General features: G+C 41.5%; 1 protein-coding gene across 3 annotated transcripts; it reads left to right on the top strand.

Moving 5' to 3' along the window:
- The first annotated feature begins 318 nt into the window (after positions 1-318).
- On the top strand, positions 319-10,924 carry SFRP4 (secreted frizzled related protein 4). Of its 3 annotated transcripts, XM_035317197.1 has the most exons (6): positions 320-909; positions 999-1,079; positions 1,170-1,235; positions 4,175-4,373; positions 7,330-7,393; positions 9,697-10,924. In XM_035317197.1, the coding sequence occupies exons 1-6, from the start codon at positions 345-347 to the stop codon at positions 9,883-9,885; spliced, it is 1,164 nt and encodes a 387-aa protein (XP_035173088.1). In that variant the 5' UTR covers positions 320-344; the 3' UTR covers positions 9,886-10,924. The 3 variants fall into 3 exon arrangements, with proteins under 3 accessions (XP_035173089.1, XP_035173090.1, XP_035173088.1); XM_035317198.1 differs by lacking the exon at positions 999-1,079 and having other exon boundaries at positions 319-909; XM_035317199.1 differs by lacking the exons at positions 999-1,079; positions 1,170-1,235 and having other exon boundaries at positions 319-909.
- The last annotated feature ends 7,692 nt before the right edge of the window (positions 10,925-18,616 follow it).

The following is an 18,616-nucleotide window of genomic DNA, read 5'->3' as shown; positions in this document are numbered from 1 at the left end:
ATATATTAAATATATATATATATAAAAGTTTCTGCGCCGTGTCTTTCGGGGGAAGGCAGGATCAGCCCCCCAGGAGACGGGGTCTGGCCCACGCCCCCTCCCCCCCCCCCCAAAAGGAAAAAAAAGAAAAAAAAAAAAAAAAAAAGAGATGCTTTTACTTTGCTTTGCCTCCCCCGAGGAACCCCCGAGGAGCGCGGTGCTGCCGCCGAGGGGCTCCAGGCGGGTGGCGCTGATGTCACGGTGCCCGCACACGCACACGGGTCCCCCTCCCCGGGTCCCCCCCGGGCCTCCCCCGGGCCCCACGTCACGCGTGCCACCGGTATAAAGCCTGTGCCGCGATTTCCATGGCCGAGCGCAGCCGGGTACCGGCAGGCAGCGCCGCTCCGCGCCCGTCGGCCGCCGCGACCCGCGGGGAGGCGGCGGCCGAGGAGGAGGAGGAGGAAGAAGAGGAAGGGGTGGGGGGGAGGATGCTGCGCGCCTTGGTGGCGGTGTCCCTGTGGCTGCGGGTGAGCCCGCGGGCGCAGGGCGCGCCGTGCGAGGCAGTGCGTATCCCCATGTGCCGCCCCATGCCCTGGAACATCACCCGCATGCCCAACCACCTCCACCACAGTACCCAGGAGAACGCCGTCCTGGCCATCGAGCAGTACGAGGAGCTGGTGGGCACCGGCTGCAGCCCGGTCCTCCCCTTCTTCCTCTGCGCCATGTACGCCCCCATCTGCACGCTGGAGTTCCTCTACGACCCCATCAAGCCTTGCCGCTCCGTCTGCCAGCGCGCCCGCGACGGCTGCGAGCCCATCATGCGCCGCTACAACCACAGCTGGCCCGACAGCCTGGCCTGCGACGACCTCCCCGTCTACGACCGAGGCGTCTGCATCTCCCCCGAGGCCATCGTCACCGACCTGCCCGAGGGTGAGCCACTCTCTACCCCGCCACTGCCCCCCCGAGCCTCCCCCCCGAGCATCCCCCTGAGCCATGGCTCCGCTGCCCTCTGTTTGCAGATGGAAAGTGGACGGACTTCACACATGGCATGCTGGTGCCCGATGGACCCCCGCAGCCGGAGTGCAGGACCCGAGGCCAGGGTGAGCCTAGGGGGCCTCCCCATGTCCCCCTCCCCACTGCCAGCCCCACTCCTGCACCCCTTAACCGCTTCCCCTTCTCTTCCTCCAAAGAGCAATGCCGGTGCAAAAAGACAAAGCCCACGCTGGCAACCTACCTGGCCAAGAACTACAGCTACAGTAAGTCTGGGAGGGTTTTCCCCTCTTCCTTTTGCCCCTTCTACTCCCCGCTACATGCTTGCCTCCTCTGCCACATCCCATCTGAAAACTCAAGGGTGCCTGGGCTTCCCCTTCTGAACCCAAGCACGCAGTGTTTTTCCGAGGGAAATACCAGTAGTGTGCACTGGGATCAACAGGTCGCCTTGCAGAAACTGTGCTTGCTACTGTAATGGTCACTCTAGCGAGTGCAGCTGCATCTAACGTGAGTCTGGTGACGTGCTGTTGGCCAGCTCCTGTTTTTGTCTGGCAGGTGGGATAGACAGAGATTTATCACCTAAATAAAGCTTGTAAATGTAAATGAGAACAAAGCAAGGTAAAACTTTGTGATTTACAAATTTGTATATCCTTTTGTTCACCACCAGAGCTTCAGCTGGTGGGGAACTGTCACAGATTAATTGAATTCAGGGACAATTGGCACCAGCCTGGCAAGGAGCTGGCCAATAGTTTTTATGTTGCATGACAATAGCTTTTTATATTGCAAGAGATGTTGGTGATACAAGTAAGTATTCATCCTGTCCTCCCTACCCTCCCATCCACACTGCTGGGTTTTCTGATGGTAGGAGTCAGGAAGAATGCTAGCTAACATCCAATAAACACCAGATTAGATATCTGTAATGTCAATAGAAAAATCCCTATTAACCATTAATTTAAAATGCAGTATCACGGTCTTTTGCATTTTATGGGCTTTTTCTCAGAGAGAAGTTGTTTCTTCAAGGGAGGTACTCCATTCTTTTTCAATAGGAATATTATACCCAGTCAATTCCTGTTTGTCTGATATCAAATGAAAGTAAGTTTGTAGTTACTTGCTTCTTTATTAGTACCTGGAAAAAAAAAAATCCAAGTCAGTTTGGTAGGACTAAGCACACTGAGCATTTAACTTAGAAAGGAGATTATATACTTTCTTGTCATGGCATTTTGGTATATTTATGAGATATGTTCTTTTTATGTAATTCCTTAGTCCTTTTCAATATGCCATAGGGATGTGTTCAGGTGGGACAATGAACTTTCCCACCTGTCTGAAATACATGAGTAAAAAGTGTTATAAAATGACTGTTCAGAAATGAAATGCGGGTGTTAGCCACACAGATTCTAATTTCAGTGACTTCAGTGGAGTGTTGCTTGAATAAAAACTACGGGTTGGGATTCAAAATTTAGAAAAGATTGAAGGAGTTCATTCTGTTGAATTTGAAAAATCAAGATTTTGGTTTTGATTGGTAGATTTTTATTCAGCCTCCACTAAAATAATTAGACATTCACATTGAAAAGGGATTGAGAAACAAGACAAGGGAGAATAAGCTGCAAATAAAAACCAAAATTTCCTGAACTGCTTTAAAGTAATATATATAGCTAAATTGTATTTCTGTCTGGTCAGAACTTTTTTTAGTTGTCAAAACTGAGAGCATCAGAGCCGATTACTCACCCATAGCTATAACCTTAGGTATAATTTTAAAATGTTTTCATAAATCACTCCCTGCATCAAATATCTTTTATGCTAACAGAGCAAGGCCAACACTGGCTGTCCTGGTTTCAGTTAGGACAGTTATTTTTCCCTCCTAGTATCTGGTAGGGTGCTATGTTTTGGATTAGGATGAGAAGAGTGCTGATAACATGCTGATGTTTTAATTGCTGCAGAGCAATGCTTACACTATGCCAAGGACTTTTCAGCTCCTCGCTCTGTCCTGCCAGCGGGCAGGCTGGAGGTGCAGCAAAAGCTGGGAGGGGACAAACCCAGGACAGCTGACCCAAACTGGCCAAAGGGGTATTCCATACCATCTGACGTCATGCTAAACAATATATAGGGGTGGCTAGCCGGGGTGGGGCGCCGGCTGCTCGGGGTTGGGCTGGGCATCGGTCAGCGGGTGGTGAGCAATTGCATTGTGCATCACTTGTTTGTACATATTATTATTATTATCATTATTATTTTCTATCTTAATAAACTGTCTTTATCTCAACTCACAGGCTTCACTTTCCCGTTTCTCTCCCCCATCCCAGAGAGGGAGGGGGGAGGGTGAGCGAACGGCTGTGTGGTGTTTAGCTGCCAGCCGGGCTAAACCACAACAGCTCTTTCACATGCTGAAAAGAAAATTCCACCTAAATTTCTTGTAAATTTTTATTTTTTTTTTAAAAAAAAGCGCCTGTTATGCAGGAGCTGAAATACTATTCGGCTTTAACCAGACTTGAAAATGGATGGTGAGTCTCTAAAACTGAAATTCTTCTTTCACAGAAGAATTTTGTGACTGATAATCGGACCCTCCTTATTTTGACATTTCCTAGAGACAAAGTCCCTCATGTAAAATTTTTGCTTCATTTCTCTGACCTGGTGCTCACGTCAGGACAGTGGCCAATACCTCCTGGGTGCTCAGGGAGTCATGCAGTCAGTCAGGTGTCATCCTCAGAGCAATCTGCAGAGTTTCTTCTTCTTGTGGACATGCAGATTCTTCAATAAAAGATAAAAATATGAATGCTCATGTGTTCAGAAATGACTTTGCTATTGCAAAGGCTGGATTCAGGTTAACTGTCTGTGAGGTAAATTATTCATCACTTAATTGGCAGTAGCAACACGTGGGTATAGAACAGCTCTGATTTATGTGAGGGGTTGTTCATGGCTGAGTCAAAAGAGCCATTTGTTTGTGCATGTGATTCCCGGATAGATTGCTTGGCCTGATCTGGTGGGGATTTAAGCACATGTTTAATTTCACAGTTGTCAACAGTCCTGCTGAAAACCAAATTGGGATCAGGCCTCTGTTATTCTAAGCAACTGTATGTGCCCACACATGGAGAAGTTGTTCTGGTTTCACAGCCAAAACAACAGCTTTCGATTTAATATGTTTTATTTAATTTTAGGTTGTGTTTAAGTTTCTAAGACTGTTGTTCTTATGCTACTTTTTTTGTAATTGCAGTCATTCATGCTAAAATAAAAAGCGTGGAAAAGGGGAACTGCAATGAGATAACAACTGTGGTTGAAGTAAAAGACATTCTGAAGTCTTCAATGGCGATTCCTCTGTCCCAAGTGCCTCTTCTTACAAATTCCTCTTGCCAGTGCCCACCTCTGCAGCTGAAACAGGATGTCCTCATCATGTGCTACGAGTGGCGCTCAAGGTGAGCACTCGCTGTGCGGTTCAGAAAGGTGTTATTGCTAGCTGTGGCAGGAGGGAAGGAGGGACAGCACAGCTCCCTTTCTGGTCATGAGCCTGGTTGGCAAGCCTAGAGTTAATATTACACCTACATGTTTCAATTACCTTTGTGATTAACTTTTTCCATGTAGTTAATCTCAGCTCTAGCCCACAGCGCAGCGTTACAAAACCTGGCTCACAGATGGAGCACAACCCCCAGTATTGTTTGGTGCTGGTGGCATGCTGCTTGAGGCACCTTCAGCTGTTTGGCAGGGTGTTTTAGGACCACTGGCCACTGGTGTGAGAGGCTTCATATGCTACGGTGGTCCATGCTGGTAGTACAGTGCAGTGGCTCAAGGGAAAGCAGAGTTCGGCCTTACTAGCCCCAGGGGAGGAAACAGGAGCTGAGGGAGCCTGCAGAGCAGCTGTAGCCAGGGCCAGGCCTTCTCTGCTGGCCTATCCATACTTTGGACCAATGCCATCAGTGAGATGTTTCTGATCCCACAACTGCGCTGGGACCAGCCAAAGCTGCAGCCACTGGAGCTCTGCTGCCCAGATGGCAGATGAAAAGTAAATACTCTCAGTGCAGCTTGCCAGTTATGCTGCAAGATTAAAAGACAAAACAAAACTAACTTTACTGGACCTTGCCTCTGGCAGTCAGCCTAGCCCCAGGCATGGAAGAAAATCCAGCATGCTGGTCTGGAGCAGAGGGAGTGATGCACCGCAGGATGCTTTTCTTTATGGGTTCTTGAGGCAGAAGGTGACATCCCATCCCCATTAGCACCCCAAGGGTACCAGTAGCAACAGATCCCAACAGGACAGGTTGTGGTGTGATAGGAACCTGGGTTTCTGTGCTGTGGGTTGAAGGTAAGGTTTTTTGTAAAATGTGCAAGCTATTTTTGCATACAACTGATAATGAAATATGTGCAGCTCTAAGGATCACAAAACTTTTGCATGCAGAGCTTGATGGGCCATATCCATATTTTCAGTCATGATATTTTGAAAGTCTTTTACAGGTATTTCTAACAGTTGTCGTCTCATACCTTATTATCATAACTTTTTTTTTGTGTGTGTGTGTGTGAGCTAATGGGCTCGCAACCATTTTGTTATTATGAGTATTTTATTATCACATAGCACCTTGGCCCTCCAGATCTGGAAGTATTTCACAGAGATTAATTTAGAACCCTCTACTTCTGTTGGCTACATTAGAGAGAGATGCCCTGGGTCAGGCAGAAAAAGTATGACCAAGATACCTATTGAGGAGCTCTGAGCTGCAGAGCTTTGCCAGATCAGACCCTCAGGAGGTTCTTAGGGGGAAGAGATTTCAGAAGATCCCAATCAGCTTCTCCCCTACTATGGCAAAAACACACCGATCTGTAAATATTTTGTGATGGTTTTTAAAGGTCACTGAGGTTTTTAATTTTATATGGATTTGCAAAAGAAACATAAGCTATTATATGTGTTTCCTGTTGAACTCAGTGGTATTTAAACGGAAGGTTTTGAGTTACAGTAGCTTTTTAAAAACATGTCAGAGCCGAAATGGGTGGAAGCTGCAGCCTTCCCAAAGTCAATAGCAAAACATCCCTTTCCTATCAGTAGGAATAGGATTTCACTCGATAATTTGACCTGAGCAGGAGCTGCATCAGGTGTACATCATGTCACAGTTTCATTCATTGTGCTGTGGCCATGCCTTCAATCCTGTACATTAATTCTCCATCCTCTCCTTGAAACAAAGAGGTGATGTGGATCATATTGGTCTTGGTTCTCCAGGGCTTGTGCTCACTGTGGCCTTTTCGTGTTCGGGCAAAGTGGATGCACAGTGACTAGTGGCTATGAGTAGGAGCATTTCGTACTCCTGTTGAACTGCCATGAGTGACAGCATTGCTCATGGACACTGGGGAGTCAGGCCCCACTGCGCTGTGTGAACCTCACCCACCAGCAAAATGCTGTACAATGGCATATTAAGGTCCAGTATCTCAAAACAAACAAAACAAAACAAAACAAAAAAATAAAAATAACAGCAGAGAAGATACAGAAACTGCAGTAGCAGCCCTCTTCTACAGAATAGTTGTTTCAAGCTTAGGACTTAGAAGGTGTGCTTTAGAATAAACTACTTTAGAAGCTTTTTAGAATTAAACTATTTTAGAAGCTTTTTAAGGCATATACTATTTAATAATTACACTTTGGTTTCCTTCATTTCATAATATCTAGACTCAGTATTTTATGCAGGAGATGGCCAGAATTCATTGCTAGACAAATAGCAACACTCATACATGTTCCAAATTCACTTTAAAACACTCATTAAGTAGCTAGGAGTAACAAATACATAATACCATCCTAGTGTATTTGTAGGTATTAATGAAGACAATTATAAATGGTTATGTAATGTTACCATTTGTCAGAGGAGCTGTATGAAGTGGTGCATATAAACCTAGCTTTTTTCCAACTCAGAAGTCAAATGTGTTCATTTAAACTGCTCTTCTACACACACACACACATACGAACACAAACATAATAGTGGACATAAGCAGAAATCTATGTGAAAGACATTTAAACAGTTTCATAAGATGTTACCCAACCCATCACTTTTTGCTAACAGCAATCAAGACAGGACAATTTTCCACCACTGAATCGTTGCAGGTGAAGACAGAGGACTCTAAATGTTTTCTTGGTACTACTTATGTGCTGTAGTTTTAGCCATAAAACCTGAAGGAAAGTGATGACTTCTATGATTTTTTTGTGTGTGTGTGTGTGTGTGTGTGCTTTTTTTTTTTGATTGTTTGTTTCTTGAAAGTCTGAAATATGTTTCTGACCATCTTCCTATATCAGTACCAGTATCCAATGGTTTGTTTCAACCCGAATCAGTGCAAATTCATCTGGAATGACATCTCGAGAATCAAAAACAGAACTCTGTGTAACATGTATTATTTCTTAATTTTCAGGTTGATGCTTCTTGATGGATGTCTAGTTGAAAAATGGAAGGATCAGCTAAACAAAAGATTTAAGGTAAATACAATCAAATGAAAGAATGCTGATATTCTTCACATTCTTCAAGTTAAGCATCTTTGTGCATTTTTAGTCATTGAATATCTTGCTTGACATTCAGATATGTAGAACACCTCTGGGTATTACTACTTTCACTTCAACATTTTAATACCTCCAAAAGTCAGGCTATTTTTCTATGCATACCTACATATAAATGTAAGTGAAAATGAGAAAAAATTAGTCTTTTATTTTAGAGTGTCTAACATTTTATTTCTATTTTATTTGCAAACTGTCCCTAAGTAGTATGTTGGATGATCTTTGTGTGAGCTCTCATACAATAATTATGCTAGAACTTTCCTTTGTAATCACTGCTAAGTGAAGTAACTGCCAGGTGATATGCAGATGAATATATAGTACACACTATGTAAGAAGAGTAGTTAAAATCCACTGCACCTGATAAATGGGCTTTGCTGCACTAAAGACTGCAGGCCTGAGACACAGACTTCTCACCAGCTATTTCCAACTGAAGACCCACTGAAGGTATTGAGCATCCTCTCACTCTTTTCAAGGAATATGGAGGGAAAAATCTATAGTACAGCGACCTCGGAGGCAGAGGCAGCAGATGCCCTCACTTGTTATCACTCACTGCTTGTAAACTCTTTATAATGGAAATAAGGGGTTCCTCACACTTTTAGAGATGGAAGAAAATTATTTCTGTAATTCAGAAAAGATTTCAGAGCATTAAAGATATGTAGGTATACAGACTTTAATTATGGCCCATGGATAGATGTTAGGAGGAAAAAGGTTACATGTTTACTTCAGTAGGAGCTTTTAGATTACAGAGCAACTTCTTGCAGGAAACTGTATGATGCTTTTATCATTCCCCCATTCTCCTCCTTTACTCATGTAAAACCTATGTGTGAAAAAGAATTGTGCTTTAATTTAAGTAAATAAATAAATAAATATTGCAATTGCAGGTGATACCAGATGGGATTTAGGAGAATACTGACACATAACTTGTACTCCTGAAATTTGTTAGCTGTAAACTTAATGGCCTGTTGCTGGCAGACAGTGTGTTTTAGTGGGCTCCTCACACTGCTTTTTTTAATTTCTAATTGTGTCCTGAAACCTGATTGGACATTCATTTCCAGACAGTCAAAATAGACACACAACTGCAAAACAAACTACTTTGCAAAGCATATGTCTTTCCTTCTGATACTAATAGCTTCATAAATTAAATCCTCATTTAAACATGTCTGAGGGGGACACACCTAAATGCTGGCTGATAGTTTTTGTTTCATAAAGATGTGTATAATGACTACATGAATATAGCCACCACGGAGCTAGGTGTTTCAATATTGCATTCTGAAGATTTGCATCTTTTGTCTCTGAAGACTTGCATCCAGCATTTATCTTGAGTTACAGCTTAAAGTGAATGTTTCATGGTCTGTGGGCCACATAAGACTGCTACACATCTATTAACATAACCATGGCGTGGCTGGTCTCTTCTCTAGCCAGGCCAAGAGTCTGAGTAGCAACAAGGTCAATGCAGAGAAACTAAACAGGAAAGCTGCAGAGCATTTCTCTTCCTCTGATCACTAGGCAAAGCCCCTATCTTTGTTTCAGACAAGAAAGGTCATTATTACAGGGTAAAGGTGAGACCCCCTCCAGCTTCTACTATCTACCTCACTTTCCTTGAAACAAATGTTTCTCTTTCTAAAGGTGAAAGACTGCAATCTCTGCCACAGTGTTGTGGATCTCTCCGTATTTTGGACCACCTAACCACTTAACCTCTCTTCAAAAACTTGTTTTCTAGCCACTGTACTTCGGGGTTTGATAGTCTGGTGGGCTCATTGATCTAACTGCTTTCCAAAATTTCTCAGGGATGCTACTGAGTAAAGCTGCAGATACATTATTCACAACTTCAGACTTTTTGTAGGAAAACTCAAGTAGCACCTTCAATAAGACAACAAAGAATGGTTTTGCAAAATGAGTCCCTGGGAGCAGATCCTGTCTTTTTGACGTCAGGATGCCCACTTCCCTGGATTTCTGGAAAGGCATGAGATGCATGCTCACATGCAGCATGCAGCCAAGATGTGCAGTTGTCATTTTCATCAGCTGGTATTGTACAAATTCCCCCACCCAAGAATATGTCAGGTTCCCACTACAGCCAGCTGTAACATACTGAGATCAATGGCTCTGCAGAACAGAGCGCAAAAATGTTAAGACCAGCACTGGTATCAATGGTGCTGGACAGTTTTAAGATGCAATTATTTATGGCAATGTCTTTCTCTAACTCATCCTCTTTTTCTGCCCTTCCACAGAGATGGGAACAGAGACTGCAAGAACAAAAGCTGCGAATGGCCCGCACTAAGAACCAAAATGCAGGGCGCAGTGGTCGGAGTGGGGCCCCAAAACCATCAACCAAGAACACCAACCGACTGGCCAGTGGCCTCAAAAAGGCCACTAAACTGAGAAATGGCCAGAAAGAAGCCAAAGCTAAAAAAGTATGAGTGTGACGTTTCCAAAAGGAAAGACTTTTCTTGCATGATGAGGGTCACAACCTGGCTTGACTGGCATGTTTTATTAATCCAGAACTCATCAACTTAAAAACTTACTGCAGTTTCTACATAGACATTTTTGCTGCACTTTACTTTTAAAGGTTCTCTTTTCCTTTCAAGCCACTGCAAGCCATAGAGCATAGGTTTGCACTAATAAGTGGTAGGCATATTCAGGCTGACTGAGCTTTACCTTGGGGTTCTGATTTGCAATTCTAGATAGCTCTCCCTTGGCTGCTAGATTTTTTATCCCTGTGTCCTGGTTGCCTGCCCTGTTACCCTCCAGAGGCTGGGAGAGCTGTGTGGTGCCCCTCTTCTCTGCTCAGAAGGTACTCTTGGCAGCTGGGTGTGTAAGCTGGAGAGTTAGTCTGGGTTAGCCTTGTGAGCTGGGGACCACAGCAACCGAGGAGCAGTGGAGAGATGGTAACTTAAGGCAGAGAGCTGGGGCAGTAACTACTCCAGCTGACGGAGCTTAATATATCTGCTATTTGGAATCACGGCCCTTGTCCAGAGCATTCAAAAGCATAGCTTACCAATAAGCATCTTGGGTATGTATTATGTGATTATTATTTTTTATGTGTGTGCCAGAAACATGCTCACACTGTTAGCATTTGAATTTGTGAGTTTGTGTAGCAAAAATGCATTGAAAGCAAACTAATTTTTTTATTGTACTTCAGGCTGGCTTCTGTTGTTATAATTTCAAATATATTTAAACATCTAATTGAAAATTATTTTTTTTAAAGGACAGATTAAAGTGAAGCAGATCTGCAAAATTCTTTAAAATAACACATATTTTTGCTGTAATATAGCTTTGTTACAAAAACTGGAAGAGAAGCATTATTCTAAACAAAACTGACAGCTACTGTACAGTATTAAAGAAAAGATAAGGCTTCGTGTGGCTCCATGTTCATTTGGATCATTTTTTATCATTTGATACCATATTTCTAAATCTTGATCTGATACCAAATACACAAATAAATAAATAGATAAATAAGTAAGATGGCTTGTTCCTGTTAATGGACTTCTCAAAACAACTGTCTAGCTGCAGTTTTGATGATCGTAAGGTAACATTTCCCCTGCAATATGTCAGAGGCAGATGCTACTATTTATGTACTAAGATTTACCGCCCTTTTTAAGCTGTGTGAGCTACTAAAATAGCAAAGGTCATATAAGCCTAACTGGCATAATCCAAGATGGCATTTATGCTGTTCCTGTCCAGGCTCTACCTGGAGAAGGCAGTATAGCTAGCACAATCAGATTTCCATTAACAAATAAGGAGATTTCCCTCATTGACATAATGAGAACTCATGATAAATGTCTTAAAGACCTTCAAGAATTACTACAGCAACACTAAGGTCTAGACATTATGTTTCTAATATCTATAAAGCAAACCTGCTGTTTATAATGTAGAGATGGTCTACATCAGGAAAAAAAAAAGAGTTAATGCTGATCATGCCAATATATTGATCTATGTTATTACAAGATTTCCAATGAAATTTGCATACATGAATTTTAAAACAGAATATGACAAAGTGATTTTTGTAATAGCAGTAACACATTTGACAATATGCTAAACACAGGCCAAAGACATAAATTGCAAGTTAAAATACTTAAAACAGAGGGACAGAAATGGTAGAGAAAAATTGAAAAACAGCATGCAGGGTAGTTCAGGGAAAACAAACAAACACAATGCAGCTTTCATGGTCATTGGTTGAGTTTTGAACTGTCAGCTAAAATATACAAAGGTCAGCATTTCTATGTAGGTCCTTCCTGCTAATTCTGGGCAGATGCAGAAATTTATCTCTACAGAACATCTGCAGAATTGGATCCAAAATTCAATCCAGGTGCCAGAAATGCTGAGCATATGCTGTATCCATTGACTTCAATGAGAACTGTGTGTGTTTGATATGTCTAAAAAAAACAGACCACAAACTTTGGTGCTTAATTACAGACTACACGTGTAATCTTAATTCTCTGTGATGAGATGGAAAAGCTGAAACTGAAATCAAAGGAGACAGAATTTCACTGCAGGTGACTAAATTAGGTAAGTTTGAAAATGATAACTTAAGTAAGCATGATCTAAAAGATCAGTATGATTGGAAAGTTTCTAAAATAATTTTTTATACTGTGTAGCAGGAGTTCTTAAGCTTTGATCAACAACAATATTGATACCAATTTAAAGTACCAAATAACTATGCATAAGGATGTCCATTAAAACTGAATGACAGTCCTATCAATGTGATGTTGAAATAAGAAATACAAAAGTCATGATATTTCACTTTGACAAGTTTATTGTGAACATAGTCCAGCGTGGTCATTGAATGAACCTATTGGAACAGCTAGCTAGACTTCATAGCAACTTTGCGTACTATTTTTTCTACTGTTAAAATAAAACCTGCTCCATTTTTTGATATCAAAGAAGTAAAATGCAAAAATTATTTTCTACAGAGAATTTTCACCATTCCTTTTGTAAACTACCATCATTACACGAAGTGTTTCATTATGCTCGTATGAACTTTGATGCACCAAGCCCAGTATTTCCAAATTCCTTGACATATTTATGTATGCTGACTTAGGCTGACTTTCATTCTGATGTGGTAAAAATACTGAAGGTGGAAAGGCAATACAACAGAAAACAGGAGATAGCACAATATAAAGAACAGATGTGCAAAAAGGGGAAATGGATTATTAAGGTAGTGTGTTCCCCCAAAATAATTTTCTCTATTTTTTTATGGAGCTATGAATCAAACCAATTCAGTACTAATATAATTCACTCCATTTTGAAAATCTCTTACACTTATTAATTCAGTGTGATATCAAATGCTGGCTGAATCCAGACCCAGACCATCTCTGTCCTCCAGGCGGCTGCCCTTCCCTTACAAAGGTGTGAAGGAGATGTTTGAGCAGCAAGGGCTGTTCAAGCAGGCAAATGCATCCTCCTCCACTCCCACATGGCCAGCTCACCACTTCTGCTCACTCACATGTGGCAAAAAGTCAGACTTGGCTCTCCTAGTGCACATCCATGGCCATATGTAGTCATTGCCATGTTAGTGCACCCTGGCACCAGAGTCACAAAACCTAGATTTACAGAATCACAGAATCACAGAATTTCTAGGTTGGAAGAGACCTCAAGATCATCAAGTCCAACCTCTGACCTAACACTAACAGTCCCCACTAAACCATATCCCTAAGCTCTACATCTAAACGTCTTTTAAAGACATCCAGGGATGGTGACTCCACCACTTCCCTGGGCAGCCCGTTCCAGTGTCTAACAACCCTTTCGGTAAAGAAGTTCTTCCTAACATCCAACCTAAAACTCCCCTGGCGCAACTTAAGCCCATTCCCCCTTCGTCCTGTCACGAGGCACGTGGGAGAACAGACCAACCCCCACCTCGATACAGCCTCCCTTGAGGTACCTGTAGAGAGCGATAAGGTCACCCCTGAGCCTCCTTTTCTCCAGGCTGAACAAGCCCAGCTCCCTCAGCCGCTCCTCGGAAGACTTGTTCTCCAGGCCCCTCACCAGCTTCGTAGCCCTTCTCTGGACTCACTCAAGCACCTCCATGTCCTTCTTGTAGCGAGGGGCCCAAAACTGAACCCAGTACTCAAGGTGCGGCCTCACCAGAGCCGAGTACAGAGGGATGATCACCTCCCTGGCCCTGCTGGCCACACTGTTTCTTATACAGGCCAGGATGCTGTTGGCCTTCTTGGCCACCTGAGCATACTGCTGGCTCATATTCAGCTGACTATCAACCATCACTCCCAGGTCCTTCTCTGCCTGGCATCTCCCAGCCTGTAGCTCTGCTTGGGGTTATTGCGCCCCAGGTGCAGGACCCGGCACTTGGCCTTGTTGAACTTCATGCAGTTGACCTTGGCCCATTGGTCCAGCCTCTCCAGATCCTCCTGCAGAGCCTTCCTACCCTCGAGCAGATTGACACACGTACCTAACTTGGTGTCATCTGCAAACTTGCTGAGGGTGCACTCGATCCCCTCATCCAGATCATCAATGAAGATATTGAAGAGGACCGGCCCCAGCACCGAGCCCTGGGGAACGCCACTAGTGACCGGCCTCCAACTGGATTTGACTCCATTTACCACGACTCTTTGGGCCCGGCTATCCAGCCAGTTTCTAACCCAACGAAGCGTGCACCAGTCCAAGCCAAGAGCAGCCAGTTTCTTGAGGAGAATGCTGTGGGAAATGGTGTCAAAAGCCTTGCTGAAGTCAAGGTAGACCACATCCACAGCCTTTCCCTCATCCACCCAGGGAGCAGAGTGGACAAACAGTGTCTATTGAGAGAGAAAAGTAATTACTGTAGCTATTTACAGCTGAAAAATTAGCAGGCTCAAACTTGAAGTGTCAAATGCTTTTTCTCAGTATTATAGCTGCTTGACTTTTTTTTTTCATGTAAAATAAAAATGGCCTGGAACATTGAACAGATGTTTCTAGTGAGTGTCTTGCTACCTCCCACACACATGTACCTGGTTTAGTAAGAACTGCCATTGAATATTTTTACTGAATGTTCTAACCTCAATTCCAGAAGAATGAAACCTGAAAAAATATTTGCTCTAATTGTGAATAATTGGCATAATTTTAGAAACTCGCCATAAATGCAAATCAGAGCTCTTTTATGAGCGACATAAAAAAGAAAAAGAAAACCAAGAACAACAAAAACCCATAACCTCCCCTCCAACAGGACCTAAATGACCCGGTCACTTTAATTCAGTTCAGTGTTGTAATTTTGTTACTTTTGACCAGCCACTGCATATAACTGAGAAATACTTCCTGTACAAACAAAAAGAAGTCCAAAATACTCAAACAGCTCTTAAATTATGTTCTCTACCATTGTAGCCTAGATTCCAAATGAATGAAATCTGAAAAAATATTTACTGCAATTATGCAAAATTGACCCGCAAATTTTGGTTGTGCTTGGTGGTTGAATGTAAATGCACATTTGAAAATATTTCCTCAAGCAAAGTTTTATTATAAACCACATAAACTCCAATTAATAATGCAAATAAATACAAATCCATCAATATGGGTCAACAAACATTAGAAATTGTTTACATTTATAGTAAAAAACAGTACCTTGCAAGAACCTGCAAATAAGTATTTAATTTCTTTAGAGGTATATTACCTCTAATTAGTCCTAATCAACGCTCTGTGGCAATACTACATTTAATTTCAACTGCTGACACTATTTTCCTGTAACATCCCTGAAATTAAACATGAGCCTTATTAGAGGGTGAAATAGTATTTCAAACTTGCTTGTTAGATATGTAGGAAATTCAGGGTGTTCCAGGTAATCTATTAATATCCGACTTGCTCCTGTTGTTACTGTCAAAAGGCTTGTGTATCAAACAGTATGGCAATAAGCACTAAGAAAAACATCTGCACAGGAGGACACACTCTGCTTCTCTAGATAATACTAAAATCAAAACATAAATGTACCTTATATGCCAGATGTCATGTGCTACAGACAGAAGATTAACGGATATATCAGAGTGATAAAGAGAAGTCCCAAATAGACCAACACCCTGGGTATTTTGATTCTTTTATTTACAGTATGATGAAAACTTTTGATTTTAGATACTGAGAACACATCAATATTTTTCCTCTGAGCAAGGTAATCAGAAAGCTAATCATTCAGTCACAAATGACTATGGATAAAGCTAATAGATACTTGCAAGTTCTGACCTGCCCATGTACCTCCTTCATTGGAAAACTACTACAGCAGTGCACATCCACAAGCTGATCAAATCCATCTACTTCATGGGGAAAAAAGCTTTCTTTCCAGTTCCCTTATTTTATATGCAGCAGTACAAATTCTCACTACAGTAAGGCATATTAATTCTTCTTAACAGTATTCTGAAATTTAGAACTAGCTTGTTTATCATTCTAAAGTAAAACAGATCTTTAAAACAATCTTACTGTCAGATTATGATTTCATTAATGCTCCTAAGCAAGGAAATTTGTGGTTTGTTACACAGATAAACACTCCCTGTGGTTCCAGTTGTCTCCTGCTGGGACAAAAATTTGAAGAAAAGTATGTTATCTTTTGTTAGTGTTGGAAGAATTTTCATCACATCTCTGCAACACCTGATTCTACAGTGAACCACACAATATTTTCGAAATAAATGGTCACGAAGGTCACATTCTCTTTCAGTCTGATATTTAGATGGACAAAAGGACAGAGACAGACTTGTAGCCAGATTTGTAGCCAGAGAAGCTCTATAAAGGTAATTTCAAGAAGATTTTCATCTGTGATACTCAATGGAGTTTATGTTGGAACACATTCCTCCTGAGTCTGTAAATGCAAATGCTTGTCTACCTTATCACAGTGCTCATACTCTTAAACATCACATCCATGTCTATATCCCAGTAATATAAAACTTAAAGAATAGTGGATGTCAGTCTAAATTGTGTGTACAACATCTAAATGTTGAGTTAAACTTTTAAAGATATAAAATAATCTGTTAAAATATTGTCAGTATTTCAACTGGCATGCTTGTGCATTTCTGACATTTGGATAACTCTACAGAAGTCTTAATTTCAAAGAGACACAACCTTCATGAATCTGAATCTCCATCAGCTGACATAATTATTTTTACTGTTTTGAAATGTGTATTTTAAATTACTTCTTTACAAAGCTGCTAAAAGACCTTAAGATCAAGAAGATATTTAGGAGAAGCAAATATACATTAACAAATTAAACGTTCTCAAATTTTAATTCGAGTTCAACATATTTTACTATCTATACCTAACATTCAGTAAATTACATTGAGATATTAAGGACAGATTGCACAATATATCAATGTAATCCACTGAATCATTTTAACCAAGCACAAAACAGGGTTCAAAACTGACACACATGAATATATGAACCCAAATAAATGCAGTCCTTCAACAGTTCAATCAAACAGAAAAAAATGCTTGAGAGTGATGTAATGGAGGATGAAGAGTGATAGTTAAAAAGACAAGAACTTGGTATATGCAATTATATCACAGTTAACCAGGCAGAACTAGTGTACCCATACAGCTAATTGAAATTTCTAAAACCAGTACACTACGTAATCTACAGTATTCAAATCTTGTGTATGATACTTATACATCATGTACTATTTGACTGTGAACTTGCATCAGAAGTTTCATGAACTTCTAGTAAGACATAAACATAGTTTGTTGTTTCAGCATTTCCTGTCCTGTCAAAAATCAATCCCATCTAAACTTTCAACACTGTATTTGCTCTGTTGGTAAAAAAGCCACTAACTTTAACAGAAATCTTGGGAAAGAAATTGAATTGATGCATCTGAAATTGCTCTACTCAGGCCTTTTCTGGGACTGCTTCTTGGCTTAAGGTATAACATGCCAACACCCAAAAGACCCAGAGTACTGAAATAATGACAGGAAGAACAGTTTTAATGTTTTAATTGGTTTTGAAAGTAACAAACAAACAAACAAACAAAATCATACAACAATTCTGAGGTATGCTTCTCAGAAATCAGCTCACCGAGGTGACATATAAATTCTACAGTAATCAAAACTTCCTACAGCCTTGCCTCAAGAAGAGTTTATTGCAGTGAAGCAGCTGTAGGTGAAACTGGGCCACCAGGAGAATGCTCGGTCCAACTTCTGCTAGAGGAATGTCTATAATAACAAATGCCCCATCACAACATAAATATTTGACAGGAAGCTCTTTAAAACAGCTAGGCACATCAAATACAATAGGAACAGTAAGAGAAGTGTGAGAAGACTTCATTCATTCTGGACTTTTCACTTTTAATCAATGCTGTAATGTAAACTTCTTTAATTGAATACCGTTCTTTAGTATCTCAACCTTCCACAGGCTTGGGCAGTAAAAGTTAGAATGTATTAGCTACTGAAGAATATTTGCATTCTTCTTGAAAACCAGCCAAATTAGACTGAGACAGGATACAAATTCACTAGTTTGGCAAGGATGTATATTTCAAGAGTAACTGTACATAAGAGGTGACTTTATATTTTGCTTCTTCTGATATATTTGAATTGAGCAACTGGGCTGGGAAGGACCATCTAGACTATTATCCTGCTTGTGATAGATACCATTACATGTTTACGGCAGGGATAAACAAGCAATGCATTTTTTTTTTAAGGGCCCTGAGGGAGCCAGTAGGCCTTAATAGCCCTGAGCAATCTCTTGTGATTCACACCCATGCCAAATGGGCCAAGAAGCCTCTTTGAGCTCATACCTGAGCTTAATCCTTGCCTGAGCTATGCTGTAGTACCTGTCTCTGGCTCCCTTGCCTGTTGCTCCTGACTAGACCCTTGAATTGGTGCGGGACCTGGTTCATTACTTGCCTTGTCTGGGGCTGTTGATAGACTTGTCTACCCAGTTCTGCTAGGACCCTGGATCCCACCAGTGAGGGCACACCCTGTTTCAGTCATCCTTGGCTCCTGGTACATCCTCACTTTAGTGTTCCCACGCTTGCTGCTGCCCCCTGCCAATGTTGTAACTGTACCTCCGCTACTTTTTAGCATTTCTCCTTTGTAGGCTGCCTGAACTGAAGGACTCTAATTACATCACAGCAGATGTATCACTAATAGTGTTTTCAGGACCTTTCTTTATTGACCCTGTTTTTAAGGTAGCTACACAAAAAACACCTCACACTCTTGGACTATTGGAAAGGCATACATTTGTTAAAGTGCTAAAAG

Source organism: Oxyura jamaicensis, chromosome 2 (assembly GCF_011077185.1).
Source record: "Oxyura jamaicensis isolate SHBP4307 breed ruddy duck chromosome 2, BPBGC_Ojam_1.0, whole genome shotgun sequence".
Classification (NCBI taxonomy): Eukaryota; Metazoa; Chordata; class Aves; order Anseriformes; family Anatidae; genus Oxyura; species Oxyura jamaicensis.
Note: the sequence above shows the minus strand (reverse complement) of the source record. Positions and strands in the feature narration are given on the sequence as shown.

What these genes read in the sequence shown, in the direction of transcription:
- SFRP4 (XM_035317197.1), top strand. Translation starts at nt 345, where the DNA reads ATGGCCGAGCGCAGCCGGGTACCGGCAGGCAGCGCCGCTCCGCGCCCG. An exon ending in CGTCACCGACCTGCCCGAGG is followed by an intron (nt 910 to 998) that starts GTGAGCCACTCT and finishes CTCTGTTTGCAG; the next exon opens with ATGGAAAGTGGACGGACTTC. An exon ending in GTGCAGGACCCGAGGCCAGG is followed by an intron (nt 1,080 to 1,169) that starts GTGAGCCTAGGG and finishes CTTCCTCCAAAG; the next exon opens with AGCAATGCCGGTGCAAAAAG.